The sequence below is a fragment of the Hypomesus transpacificus genome, chromosome 17 (assembly GCF_021917145.1).
Source record: "Hypomesus transpacificus isolate Combined female chromosome 17, fHypTra1, whole genome shotgun sequence".
Classification (NCBI taxonomy): Eukaryota; Metazoa; Chordata; class Actinopteri; order Osmeriformes; family Osmeridae; genus Hypomesus; species Hypomesus transpacificus.
The window spans coordinates 14,935,676-14,949,381 of record NC_061076.1 but is presented as its reverse complement, the minus strand read 5'-3'; the positions used below and the strand labels follow the sequence as shown (position 1 = coordinate 14,949,381).

Genomic DNA, 13,706 nt, shown 5'->3' with positions numbered 1-13,706 from the left:
GGAAGAGACCAGAGGGCGGAGACACAGAGTTGGTTATATTTGAAACTGTTCATTCTTTCTTATGAAGTGAGCGAAGAGCCAAGATTCACATATCTAATGTAGCAGCCCATTGACTTGTGTCGATCTATTTTGGATTGTGAGTTTTTCATCAGTGGCTACATCCTGTTGCGCAGAATCTTTTGGAGAGAAAGTGCGCGCGAGAAGACTATCACAAGCGTATCATTTCGGAGATTAAAAAAGAGTTGCGAGATATCGTTTATCTTTTGATATTCCTTGTCTCTAACAAAATAAAAAGGTAAACAGGTCATCAGGATAATTTTAAGGACCGCGCGCAGAGGAGCGATAACCTGAGCAAAGCGCGATGTTTGGCATGATAAAGAATTCGCTTTTCGGAAATACCGAGGAGACGGAATACAAATTGCTCAGCAGCGAAACCAAGGTAAGGTGTAGACACAAACCTGTCGCGTTCTCACTCTGCGTTACCTCTGAGGTGAAACGTGTTTAGTGCTACCAGATGTTCTGCGCGCCAGCTGCCTAACACCCTAGCTAACGTTTGACATTGTGTTGAAAAGTGGAGCGTGTCATCAAGTACCTGTCATATTTTATGTTTTTTGCAAATACATTGTAAGGACCTATGTTTATTTAAGGCTTAGAGAATGTTTCCAATTTGTCTAGAATCCCAATTAAGGATGCGCAGTGGGATGTAAGGCTGCATCTTTAGAGATTTCTGTGACCTTAGGATTGTGTTGTCTTTGATTGACACACAGGCCAATATTAATGACCCCCTAACTGCGTAGGATGTGCGTATTCCCGTCGGGTCACAGCTGGGGTCACCTTGGCTACGGGCCAGTTTTTCTATATGAACCTAAGCAAGTCTTGAACGATCTACTGTCGGTATTTTAAGTGGTTCGTTGTTTGTCTGTTTCTATTCAGTTTTAAAATCTTCGTCTTTCCAGTCTGTGTTGATTGTCTATTTTTGGTGTGGTTGAGACTTTCTGATCAGTTTTTTTTTGTGCGTGTGAGGCTTCTCCGATGACTCAAAGGTGACATCGATCCACTGACCACGGGTCATTAGGAGAATGACATGGAATACAGAGGTCAGGCAACACAAGGTCATGTTCTTCCCCTGAAAGAGAGATGCGTGAAGAGAAACGGGGGAGAGAGAGAAACAGAGACAGATGTATAGAGAGAAAGAGATAGTGGGAACCTAACTCTGTCTGGAGTCCTGTTGGGTTCAGGTCTATATTAAGCAAAGGCCACAATGCACTGGCCACATTCGACTCAGTGTAGTGAAAACAAGCACGATACTGTCAGACCAGCAGCTAAACGCAAACGATGTTCTCACCCCATTCTAGAAGATTCAGAGATAGCATTAGAGCTTGTTTATGTGATGGTTATACGAATGTGTGTGTGTTGCGGGGGAGGGAGGGGGGGGGGTAGCAGAAGTGCATGCATGTGTATTGTACATGTGTGTTGGAAAGATTCCAGTGAAACCAGTGATGTGTACTGTTTAACGAGGCAAGAAACACTTACTTACTTTACTCTCATCCCATTGGTCGAAAAGGCACCACAGGATGTTCCGTTTGACCTATTAGAAGCAGAAATGACACCCAACTCAAGAATTTTCCAGACTGTCTTATCAAATGTCTGTGTATGATAAGATCTAGACATGTGTGGCGAAACAAATACAACTTTCAAGTCGAGACATGTGACCATGATGCAGTCATTCAGTACAGGTTGAAGTCATCATGGGGGAACTTCAATCAGGACTGCTTGATTGGAGCCTAAACGACCGCATGGAAATCTCACCTCGCCACCTGATCGTCGTCCAATTGGGGTGTCGCTGAAACCTAATGCTCTTAATTAAACCTGACATTGAATACAGATGACATAGACCTGACCTGCGCACACACGCACACACACGCACACATGAACACGCACATACGCACAAACGTTCCGCTTTCCTGTTCATAACTGTTTTGCGTGAGGCTTTTGCTCAACCTGTTCTCCCATTCGTCCTTAATGTGGCCAATGTATCACTTAAATTATGAAAAAAAGAGAGAGAAAAGGAGAACTAGAGAGTGAAATATCCTCGCTGAACAATAAAACAATGGATGTCACTGCAATTACGATGCCCTGTGATTAGGCTCCAGCGATGAGAGCTAGACCCCTGCATGGTCATTACCATCGTGTTGCTCAGGGGAACATGTCTTCATCACCACCCTCGTTGTTCCTCATAGGTACCACACGGACCGAGGTAATTGAATGCCCTGTACCTCAGCTTTCAGTTTGAAGGTGCAATTAGTGTGTGTGTGTGTGGGGGGTGTTACTTTGAGCCTGTGTCGAGCTTGTATCCAGAAACTTCTGTGGATGAATACTGTCTGTGCATGGACAATGATTATGGTGGAATGTGCTAATATTAGCCGGTTAAAGCTAAGGAGTAGTTAAAGATATGGAGTTAGCGTCAGGCCTGGCAGATACTGAGCAGAGACTGAGCACTGTGTCTGTCCATCTGTCTGTCTGCCAGGCTTCCCACTCAGTTTGTCCTTTCTCGCTAACGTGTTCAGCTGAACCACTGCTGGTAACGTTTGATATTCAGAGTGAAAATATAACAAGTGATAGCTTGTTAACACTCTCCCTCTCGTTATCTCTCTCTATCACTCTCGACATCTTTCTCACACTACACACACGCGCGTGCACACTCGCACACACTCCTGCAAACCCGTTCGGAAGCTCGGATGGTAGGCAGCTGTGCTCCTGCAGATTTCGTGGTACATGGAGGCCTCAGTCAGGAACAGGAGACAGGCTCTGTCCAGACCTCTGGTCATAAATGTTTTTTTGCAGCATAAGCCTGCCTCTTAGGCAAGTACACCATGACATTTATAACAACAGGCAGCAGAGCAGTCAAGTCAGCGAGTGAGTGTGCACAACATTAACCCCACACGCTCTTACAACACAGCTCTGTTTGCTCTGTATGTGTGTGTGTGTGTCTGAACGTGAGCGTAACACAAGCATGCGTGTGTTTGTGGGTGTGTTGGATTGTGAGCATTCACGAGCATGCGCATGTGTGTGTGGCCGTACGCAAGCATGGGCTTGTGTGTGTGTGCACATAAACGTATTAGCTTACCCGTCTGTGTGTGCGTGTGTGTGAACTCGAATGGTGCGTGTGTGCGCATATGTATGTGTGTGTGTCTATTACATAAGTACAGACCTCCCGGTCCTATTACTCGCTTTAGACTGAATGACCCCTGCAGGGCCTCTTGCCCGCGGAGCAAAGGATGAAAAGGAAGGAAAAGGAAACAAGATCGAATCAGCGTATTTGGTGTGATCCTCTCCTCTTCCAGGGCCCTTTTGGTCGCGCTGTGCTTCTTTTCTACCGTCCTGAGAGGACCTGTGTGGCTTCTGCTCGCTGCTTATTAGCAGCCCCGGCCTGGGCCGACCTCACCTCGACACACACTCGCACACACACACACACACACACACACACACACACACACACACACACACACACACACACACACACACACGCCTCTGAGACAAGCCCTTTGGTGCTCGGGCCCTTTCCCGCTCTGAGCGAGTTTGTCAATGTGTGTGTGTCATAGGTGAGTCATGTATTTTCCGGTCTCGATTTTCCTCCCTCCGTTTCTCCCCCCTCCCCCCCCCTAACCCTAACCCTGTCCCAGGAAGGGGTCAGCTACGAGGTGCGGAGGTATGACGCGGCCAAGTATGCGGTGGTGAGCTCGGAGGGGCGGACGTTCGATCAGGTGACCGGCGAGCTCATCAGGAAGTTGCTGATGTACATCGGAGGAAGCAACGAGGAAGGTCAGCCAATCAGAGAGCTGGCTGTCCAGACCAATGTTCTTGTGTGTCTCGGTGTGAAAAGCGATGTCAATTATCTATCAAAGGTTTGGTAAAGCAAGACCAATTATATTATTTGCTGAAAATATATTTCAACTGAAAGGTTTTGGGACCAACAAGGTTTACATTAGGATGCAAGATGGAGTTTATAGTCTAATGAAATAGATGCAATACATATTAGAAAAATTATGCAATCCCCCCCATAACTCATTTACTATAGGCTCTTTTTGGACAAGCCTAAGAGGGGTAGGAAAAGACTGAAACCATATCAAAATGACTGGGAAACAAGTGGGCTTCATCATTCATGAGTTTGTTCTTCTGACTATTATTTGAAGATTAGGTCGATCGCAGTTTAGTTCATTGTGATGTAGGGTCAGATGGCTGGGCGGTTAGGGAGTTGGGCTATTAATCAGAAGGTTGTTGATTCGATTCCTGGCCGTGCCAAATGACGTTGTGTCCTTGGGCAAGGCACTTCACCCTACTTGCTTCGGGGAAAATGTCCCTGTACTTACTGTAAGTCGTTCTGGATAAGAGCGTCTGCTAAATGACTAAATGTAAAAGAAAAAACATCTTTCTCTCTCTCTAACTTCTCTCTCTCTCTGTCTCTCTCTCTAACCTCCCTCTCTTTCGCTCTCCAGGTGAGGCCATGGGCACAGCGCCACCCATCATCATCACAGTGTTCCCCAGGGATGACGGCGTGATGTCACGACGCCTGGTGGTGGCCCTCAAGATCCCCACCCAGTATCAGACTAGCCCGCCGGCCCCCGTCGACTCCTCCATCCGGATCACGGAGCAGCAGGGCATGACCGTCTATGCACTGTGGGTGGAGTCTCAATACTCTCAGCAATGTCATGCAGTTCTGGCTCGACGGGCATATTGCCCGTCTCTCTGCCATGCAACATTTGGGCAGTTCACGTGTCGCGGGATGTACAGCTTTGTAACCGTTTTGGGGAACACGCTCTTGGAAATCTATCCTCATCTGTCTCTCCCTCTGTCTCCCTCTCTCTGTTTCTCCCCCTCTTTTTCTCCCTCCCTCCCTCCCTCCCCCTCTCCTCTTTCTCTCCATCTTTGCCTTTTTCTCTCTCACTCCCCCCCTCTCTGTCTCCCTCTGTCTCCTTGTTTCCCCCCTCTCTCCCCCTTTACTCCCCCCCCCCCCCCCCACAGGCAGTTCGGGGGCTTCGCTGGGGAGAGCGAGTACCGAGTGGAGGCGTCCCGGCTGACGCGCACGTTGGGAGAGACCGCCCCCTTCCAGCGCAAACAGTACTTCTGCTGCACCTACGACCCGCCACTCAAAGTCTACAGCCGCCGCAACGAGGTGTGGTTTATACAGGAAGAGCCCTAGGACATCAGGCTCAACCTGGTATCCATCGCGACCCCTAACACTTCCTCGTCATCAATTGTTTATGTTCTCGTAGAGCCCAGATTATTGGATATGTTTACGCAGTGTGACACTCCTGATTGGCTGGTTGGGTGGAGAGGCCTCCATGTTTCTTTAACCGCTCCGATTATCTCATGAATAAATACAAGAACTTCTGGGAATGGGTAGGCTGAGGGGATTCAGTTAGGGTCTTCCTGTCAGTTCCCCGGTCCACTCATGACTCTATCCATCTTCACCCGCTAAAGAGACGGGCTATTGGAGCCCATGTTTCTGACGGCTTCCAAGGAATCTTTATCGGACTTTTTAATGTAGTATCAATGAGGGGAAGGTCGTCAGGGAGGAAGATTGTGCTGTTTGGTTACCTGTCACAAGTCTGCCATGTACTTGAACTAAAAAGCTCTACCCGTGTTGGGGAAAGTGGTAATATAATGTGGAGGAAGGAGGAGTTTATTTTTTATTTTGATAACCTCAAGCAGGGTAACAGTTCAAGGATGGGCCTTAAGTTTTTTTAATTGAAGACAAATATTTACACCATGACAAATTACAGCCATATCCTACCGTTTTATCAAAATGATATTCCGATTTTTTGGTTTGTTATCAAAATAAATATTCCCTACTGAACATACGTCAGTTTGCACCAACTAAGGGTTTAAATTAAACACATTTACATGGCATTAAGCATTATTGCCATTAATTTAAAGACTGTTGTACATGTTCACAATGCTCTAAGTAAAAACGACAATATACAAAATATTTCAGCCATTTTGTCAAAATAGTACTCTAGATGTTTAGGGCGGGTTGTGAGAACTGGTCAAATAGTCATTTATTTAGTGTTATTATAAGAGCATTGACTTAGTGATTATGACATGAACAATGTCCATGGAAAGCAGTTGTGTGTTCTGTGTGCTTGTCCCTCAGGTATAAAACTGTGATGTTGTAGATTCAGTTCTGATTCTTGAAGCTGTACTTTGAAATAACTGTATAGTTATAGTGTGTGATTTTCTGTGAAAATATGGAGTGAAGATATCTCTGGGGTTTGCTTGCATTTCACAGCCTAATAAATCTTATGAAGTTCAATTGCAACTGCTTCAGCATGATGTTGGTTTTCTTCACAACCAAAAATACCACAAGTTTTATTCTTTTCACACCCCATTGAATGGACAGTCAATGTTGGAAACGTATCCACATTGTTTACATAGTTTGCCTGATAAGCAAATTTTACACAAACAATGCCATTTCAAATAAAAAGGTTAACCGTTTGTGATGAACACAAAAACCTATGCGAGATGAGATTCGTTTTTCACAAACATTTATTCATAATTCCTTCAATTTTGTATCAACATAAAAGGAACTCTAAAAGGAAAAAGGTTCACAAACACAAGAGAAGACATTTTATATCCGTTTGTTTAATTCAAACAGACGACAACTCCCACGGGAACCCAACCATTCCTCAACCTCCTACAAACTAGTGCAAAATGCAAAGAGATCTCACTGCACACAGTCGACATGTGTTATATGGTCTGTTAGTCACTTCAGAACAGTTTAATCAGGAATGAGTTTGCATTCACAGGGTGAATTAGTAATAACTGCAAGGTGAGCGCTGAAGAACTATGATAGACAGACATGGCCCAGTAATCCCACACTGCTGTAATCACAGAGCGAAGGGGGCTCTTGTTTCAGCCAGTCTGCATACATCAATATAGTACAAGTCTGGGACTGGGCCACGGGTCCTTACTCACCGAGTAGAGCCGTCTACCGCATTACCCTTCGGGGGTTCTCTTCCTCGCTTGACAGAAGTTTCAACTTGAGATGGTATGAACAGCGCACGTGATGGCCGACTTCCGTTACCTACGCACGCTTCGCCAGATCGATCGGCGTTTGCGCCCTACAACCCTCTGAAAAAAAAAAGGCCAGAACCGATGGCAAGCGCGTTTTTGCGGCACAAAGAATCGGAGCCGTCCCTTGTTAAACCCAGACAGAGACGAGCGCGTGGGGACTTAACTCGCAGTGTGAATGTAAAAATACTTTTAACGATAGGAATAGGAACGGCCGTCCGATGTCAATATGAACGTTTGAAATGTTTTTAATTGCGAAAAAAAATCTATAAAATGTTATGGTAAATAAACATTTTGTATTTACAATGTTGTGGCTATTAGAAGTGTCTATTGACTCTGACGGACATTTTCCTTTGTGCCTCCTCAGCCGAATGGGTTTCAGGGCTCATAGACTCCAGACTAGGACCACCAGTCTAGGGTCAGATCCTCCTCCAGATCATGTAATGATACCCAGTACTATGTGAAAAGTTTCAACTGGTCTGAGACCAGCATTCAGGAAAATATCGAGACAGAAGCCCTTGCCTAAGAAGAGGCAGTCTCACATTCAAACAGAAAGAGCCTTCCTTTTAAACAGAGAGAAAAACTAAACTTCTCTGACCAGTCTGCTAAAATCCGAATAATACCAATTTTGCAATGTTCTACATTAACTGTAGTCAAGCAGAGGTGTGGAAAAATATGTCAAGTGATCTAGAAGTCACCTCTTTCCCATGTCATGATTTCAAACATTCAAAGTACATAAGAGAGGACTACAGGCTGAGAAAAACGCTGCCAGGATTCTGGCAACTGCCAGCCGTTCAGCCAGGAAATCTAGAGTCGGTAAGATATAGTAATAATAACCATATTCATCATCGTTACGGTTTGCTGCGGTTTATCTATTATCTATGAGGGGGGAGTGGGGGGAGGGGGAGTTGGAGTGGGGGGGGGTGGAATCCAAAGAGCTGGTGATTCAGTTGTCCTTCTTTTCAGGGTAGCTGGGGTAGGGAGCGTAGGGAGGAGGTTGCTCCTGCAGGGGTGGTTAGAAAGAGAGAGGAGAGAAAGGGGGGAGAGAGAGAGAGAGAGAGAGAGAGAGAGAGAGAGAGAGAGAGAGAGGGGAGGGGGGGAAAGAGAGAGAGAAAGAGGTTGAAGACACAGTAACAGTAAGTGAACTACCTCGTACCTTATTAGCAGGTACAGTGGTTACTGGAGGGATATATTTGCCAATGCTGTTCAGCTTTCTCTACTATTTCATGCTTCAGGCTGATAAATCGTTGAGTACAAAACACTGGATGTCTCAAGCCCTGAATGCACAACAGTAACTTTCTGTAATTACGCCGCGTAATTCAATTTATTTTAGCAGTGACACAATCACTGAAACAAGCGGACCTTTTTATCGTTATCAAAAAATAAACAAAATGTGTTCCCACCTCTGACTCGCACGCTCTCTCTCTCTCTCTCTCACACACACATCATCCCAGTGAGAATGGCATTCACTTACCAAGGGCATGTAGACATTGTGGGGATTGCTGGGGTTGTAGTAGGCACTGCCTGCTGCCTCTGCTGCCTTGGCATTGCCTGAGGTTCCAGGAGAGAGAGACAGAGAGAGAGACAGAGAGAGATAGACAGAGACAGAGAGAGAGAGAGACAGAGAGAGATAGAGAGACAGAGATAGAGAGAGACATGGTTCCAATGACAGTGTCAGAAATCATTACTTGATGGCATCTTTACAACAACAACAAACACAGCAATGATTGACAACCCACAAAGGAGACGAGAAAGAGAGACAGAGAGAGAGAGAGAGAGAGAGAGAGAGAGAGAGAGAGCGAGAGAGGAGACAGACAGACAGAGAGAGAGAGAGAGAGAGAGAGGAGACAGAGGTAAATAATAGAAAGCTGTAGTGTAACAGACACTGACTCAAGAAGAGCCAAGGAGAGTCAGAATAGGTAGAGAGAGAATTGTACTGGACTAGACCTTCACCCACCACTGCCTGCTTCAGTCCTGTTCACACACACCCACACACACACACACACAACCAGGCGCCTTGACCCCCCCCCCCCCCCCAACACACACACACACACACACATCCCCATTGTGTGTGGGACAAGGTCATATCCCGCGTGGTTGAGGGAGGGTAAGAGCAGATAAGACGTCAGGCTCGTCTCGCTCCGTCCCGTCAGCTGACTCATTCTGGGGAGGACGGATGCCATCTGACGGGTGCAGCGGTGCAGACGCACAGGGGGGTTAGGCTGAGGAGAGAGAGACAGAGAGAGAGAGAGAGAGACAGAGAGACATAGACAGAGACAGAGACAGAGAGTCACAGAGAGAGAGAGAGAGAGAGAGAGAGAGAGAGAGACAGAGAGAGAGAGAGAGACCAACCTGGAGGGGGCGCTGTGGGAGGGGCAGACCAGTTCTGGGGCGGTCCAGGGTACGGGGGAGGAGGGGCCATGTAGGCAGGGGCAGATGGGTACATTCCTGACACACAAAAGAGAGAAAGACCGGGAGAGAGACAGCGAGAGAGAGGGGGAGAAACCAGCGTTATCAAAATAGCCTAGCCCTACGGCGCTCGGATGGGTCGTTTCTTGACGTACTCAAAACAGTGAATGTCTGAAAGGTTTAACGTGTCTAGACAGAAGGGGTCTACCATGAACATCTTCCTGTCCCACAACACAGAGGGAAACATATAGGACACCTGTGTGTGACGTACGGACGTCATCTCTCAAAACCAGGAGGGCCCTAAATAGCTTTAAGCTCGTCTCAATATGACTTGAAAGGGGCATTTGACTTGTTTTTCCATTCATCCGCTCTGCGATGTAAAGTTATACATGATGATGATGATGTGTGATGGTTATGCATTATAGAATTAGCATGTTTACATCACATCTTTTTGGGGGGTTGAAGACACAGCTCCAGTACGACCAGGAGTAACTATAGTAACGATAGATCTCTATTCTTTAAGATTAAAGAATCAAAAACAAACAAACAAATGGAGGGACTTCAGAGTTAACTCACCTGCGGCTGCTGTTGGGTAAGGATAGCCCATGTTGGCCGATTGGGCAGGGGGGCCCTGGTAGAAACCATTCTGCTGCGGAGGGGGTGCGAAGGGGTAGCTGTTGGGGACCGCGGCGGGGCCGTAGCCGTTCATCATCCCCGGTGAGGGATAGCCGTAGGAGGCACCGCCGTTCTGGGCGGGCGGGGCTCGGGATGCTGGAACACAGGAAGGGGAGAGAGGGACCGTTGGAGCTTCGATGGGTGGCAGCCGCGCATCAAAGTGTCCAGGACAACGCCAGTGATCCACCACCAGACGATCCGCCCTCGGGAATGATGATGTCACGGCAAGGGTGGTGACATCATCAGGACGTGGGGAAACAATGAGACGGACGTGGGGACCTACCGTTAGTGGCCAGTTTGAAGAGTTCCTGGCCCAGCTCGATGGCTCCCCCGCTGGTGAAGGACATCTTGAAGGTCGCCTGGCCTTCCCAGCCGCCTGGAACAACAGGATGTGATGTCACTTACAGCCATTAACCTGATGAGGCTGGCCCATGACAGAACCACGAGATCACCCTACAGTCGTGGCCATAAGTTTTGGCAATGACAAATGTTGGGTTTTGCAAAGTTTGCTGGTTCAGTATTTGAGGAAAATGTTTTTACATGTTCCTATAGAATCCCGAAATACAATATTTCTAATGTATTTCTATTTTTTGAAAGCTTTTTTGGGGCGAAAATTGCTAATACTCCCCTCTTTTACAGCAGTCAATCTGCTCTTAAAATCCAATCAGAATGATAGTGATTTCACCTGGCTAGAACTAGTTCACACTTTCCCCTGTGCTGATGATGTGACTTACTAAAATTATGTTAGCAGTCATTTTATGCCAAGGCCCAGCAAGCTGTGCAAAGACTAAATGTATGTTGCTCCCAATACTTTCGGCCATGGCTGTACACCTCCAGGCCTAATCCAGCCTAGGAATGAAAGCTGATAATCAGATACCAGTGTTTCTCATTAATCACTGTGGCCACAGTCTAGATCAGTTTGTCCCTTGTATAAAATAAAACATTTTTACACTTCTCATAATGACATAAAAGATCTCAAGAGCGTTGATGTTATCCAGCATATCTAGCTAGCTAACGTTAGTCAGTTATCTATGCTTAACATCACTACCAGCAGCTCTGACAACATAACTATTTTCAACATCCAAGGAGCAAGTTGGCTAAGCGTCACGTCACACTACATGCAATCCGGTATTAAAAATCAGAACAGCTCAACTGAGTTTAATTTCTTTGATGGTTGAAAAGTTTGCTCTAGTAAGCGTATAACTGGCTTGTTTACCATGCTTTGTGGGTATTGCTTTTTTGCTGTGTCATCACCATTCAACTATACAAACAATGTGTTTGTGATTACATGATCCAGCCTCTTCATTTTGCTTTCAAAGGGAGGCATTTAACTTTACATTTAACATTTAAAATGTGACCACTTTTCTTCTTGAAGAGCCTGTTCTTAGTGGGTCCAAGGTCCATCTACCAGTCTCCATTTATTTATTTTTTGGTCTACAGTACGTACATGTCAATAAGACATGCTATGGTTCCATTCAACGTCATCACCGTTGCAACAGAAGACCTATGTTCTGGTATACTAGCAAAAAAAAAAAACCCAACCACCAGACCCTGACCCAAGTACGACTCCTTGGCTTGAGTATACAGACAAAACACGGTCTGCAAGCCCAGGTGCTGTGCAGGAGATGGGGGGAGTTCTGTGGACCTCTTACCCCCAGCCTCGGCAGACACGGTCCCTCGGATGTAGTTGGCGGCGAAGACGGGCTGCTCGATGCTGCAGCCCTTCATCAGGTAGTAAGGGAACATCACAGACCCCAGGCTGTCCTTGGCATGACTGGACACAAACACCAGCTGAACCGGAGGGGGAGGGGGGGGGAGGGGGGTATGGGGGACAGGGAGGGAGGGCGGGAGGGAGGGGAGGGAGAGGGGATGAAAGGGAGGGGGGGAGGCAGGGAATGATGGAGGGAGGGGGGGAGGGAGAGAGAGAGCGAGGGAGGAAAGAAAGAGAGAGAGGGAGGGGGGTGGCGGGAGAGAGAGAGAGAGTGGGAGGTTGAGATAGGGAGGGCAATATGACATCAATTTGTTTCGCTTGACCTTTAACATCCCAAAAAGACCATGCATGCACACGCACACAACTTGTACCAGATGCATTTAAACCAAGACAGTAGCAAGCAGGCAGGGCTTACTCTGTATGGAGTGAGGTAGACAGTCCCCTTCTTGGTTCCTTTCAGGACATCGTTCTTGCCGGTCACATCGCTGAAGGACAGCTCCACATTCTTGCACTCCCTCAGCACACTGTTCGCATGGTAATATGGACTTGTTACTACGCCAGTTGTACAAAAGTGACAAGACCTGTTGTCTCAAACCTTTATAAAGCGTTCACAGCTAGGGGCGCACACACATTTGTCAATGAGAATTGCCATTTGTCAGGAAATTATAAAACGGACAATTCCAAGATGTACCCATGCACGCTTCTCGTTAAAGTGTTTAGCAAATTAATTGCCCAATCTTCCAACCACAACATCCCCAAAACTAGCCAGTCACTAGTTAAAATGACAGTAGCCCTACCGCAATATCATGGGTTTGGTGTTTAATAGATAATAACAAGCATACCAATCTTAGACAGTCAACTAGCGACGGCGTTGATGCCATAAGTTATAGTTTTATGTGTATAGTTTGCAAGCTACAATTGTTATTAGCTAGCTGCTGTACTGTAGGCAGTGTAGGTACGTAGCCAAGCTAACTCGAACAGGCCCAAGTCTATGGACTTATACTTTAGCTAGCCTATGTGGCTAGCTATCTATCGCATGAAAAAAAACATATTTCACTTAATTCACTGAAACTAAAAACGTTAAGCCAAATTTGTCAGACCGATGTTGTGGACAGTACCTATATGCCGTACTTTAGTTGCTAACATCTTAAGCCAGAAAACTCCAACCATATAACGCTAGCTAGAGAGCTAGCTGATGCTAACTAGAATGACGAGTTCGCGACACTCCAACTAACTAGACGTTTAGACTAGCTACGGGGCGTACTGTACTAACAAGACAGCTTGCCACGAACTGTAAACAAGCGAAATACGCTTTCAAGTATTCTTTACCTTTCGCCGTTGTTGATCAAAACGCCCCCGTTCTGAGAATGATTTCGATTCAAAGCCATGTTGACAAACAGAGGTCTAGATAGCTCTAGTGCAGATGGCAGCTGAACCACCCCAAAAACACCGAGTTGTTACGTCACACGATCAGCTGTCTCGTGACTTGGAGGTATTTAGTTAGGTAATTCTGGACTGTCAACAAAATGTCTATGAGTAACTCCTGTGTTATGTACCAAAGGAATTTGTCATGTTGTATTATGTTCGTTTTGTGTTTGATTATGCATCTTCGCCTGTTATGTTTGGTAATATAGTTCTGGAACCATCTAGGTGATAATAACGTTCATCTGTTAGAGGTAGGCTATCTGTAATGTTTTCTCATTAAAACGTGCGTCAAGAGGCGCCCCTCAGCAGGATATATATGACATTGAGCCTTCATGAATAAAGCAAATGGGTCAAATAAAACTGTATATCTCTTGGGACACATGTACCTGTTGCGCTTTCACCTAGGATTACAAAT

General features: G+C 46.2%; 2 protein-coding genes across 3 annotated transcripts; one reads left to right on the top strand and one right to left on the bottom strand.

Annotated features, from left to right (window-relative positions):
- The first annotated feature begins 43 nt into the window (after nucleotides 1-43).
- On the top strand, nucleotides 44-7,654 carry LOC124479346 (heme-binding protein 1-like). Its single transcript, XM_047038073.1, has 4 exons — nucleotides 44-439; nucleotides 3,684-3,822; nucleotides 4,497-4,677; nucleotides 5,023-7,654. The coding sequence occupies exons 1-4, from the start codon at nucleotides 362-364 to the stop codon at nucleotides 5,198-5,200; spliced, it is 576 nt and encodes a 191-aa protein (XP_046894029.1). The 5' UTR covers nucleotides 44-361; the 3' UTR covers nucleotides 5,201-7,654.
- wbp2nl (WBP2 N-terminal like) lies at nucleotides 6,529-13,326 on the bottom strand. 2 transcript variants are annotated; one of them, XM_047038039.1, is made up of 8 exons: nucleotides 13,196-13,326; nucleotides 12,282-12,390; nucleotides 11,808-11,946; nucleotides 10,439-10,531; nucleotides 10,057-10,251; nucleotides 9,424-9,519; nucleotides 8,546-8,622; nucleotides 6,529-8,074 (listed from the first exon to the last, which is right to left on the bottom strand). In XM_047038039.1, the coding sequence occupies exons 1-8, from the start codon at nucleotides 13,252-13,254 to the stop codon at nucleotides 8,018-8,020; spliced, it is 825 nt and encodes a 274-aa protein (XP_046893995.1). In that variant the 5' UTR covers nucleotides 13,255-13,326; the 3' UTR covers nucleotides 6,529-8,017. The 2 variants fall into 2 exon arrangements, with proteins under 2 accessions (XP_046893995.1, XP_046893996.1); XM_047038040.1 differs by lacking the exons at nucleotides 6,529-8,074; nucleotides 8,546-8,622 and adding an exon at nucleotides 8,656-9,293.
- Nucleotides 13,327-13,706: the final 380 nt, after the last annotated feature.

What these genes read in the sequence shown, in the direction of transcription:
- LOC124479346 (XM_047038073.1), top strand. Translation starts at nt 362, where the DNA reads ATGTTTGGCATGATAAAGAATTCGCTTTTCGGAAATACCGAGGAGACG. An exon ending in TGCTCAGCAGCGAAACCAAG is followed by an intron (nt 440 to 3,683) that starts GTAAGGTGTAGA and finishes ACCCTGTCCCAG; the next exon opens with GAAGGGGTCAGCTACGAGGT. An exon ending in GGCATGACCGTCTATGCACT is followed by an intron (nt 4,678 to 5,022) that starts GTGGGTGGAGTC and finishes CCCCCCCCACAG; the next exon opens with GCAGTTCGGGGGCTTCGCTG.
- wbp2nl (XM_047038039.1), bottom strand. Translation starts at nt 13,254, where the DNA reads ATGGCTTTGAATCGAAATCATTCTCAGAACGGGGGCGTTTTGATCAAC. An exon ending in CTTCAAACTGGCCACTAACG is followed by an intron (nt 10,252 to 10,438) that starts GTAGGTCCCCAC and finishes CCTGTGTTCCAG; the next exon opens with CATCCCGAGCCCCGCCCGCC. An exon ending in TCCCACAGCGCCCCCTCCAG is followed by an intron (nt 8,623 to 9,423) that starts GTTGGTCTCTCT and finishes CTGGAACCTCAG; the next exon opens with GCAATGCCAAGGCAGCAGAG.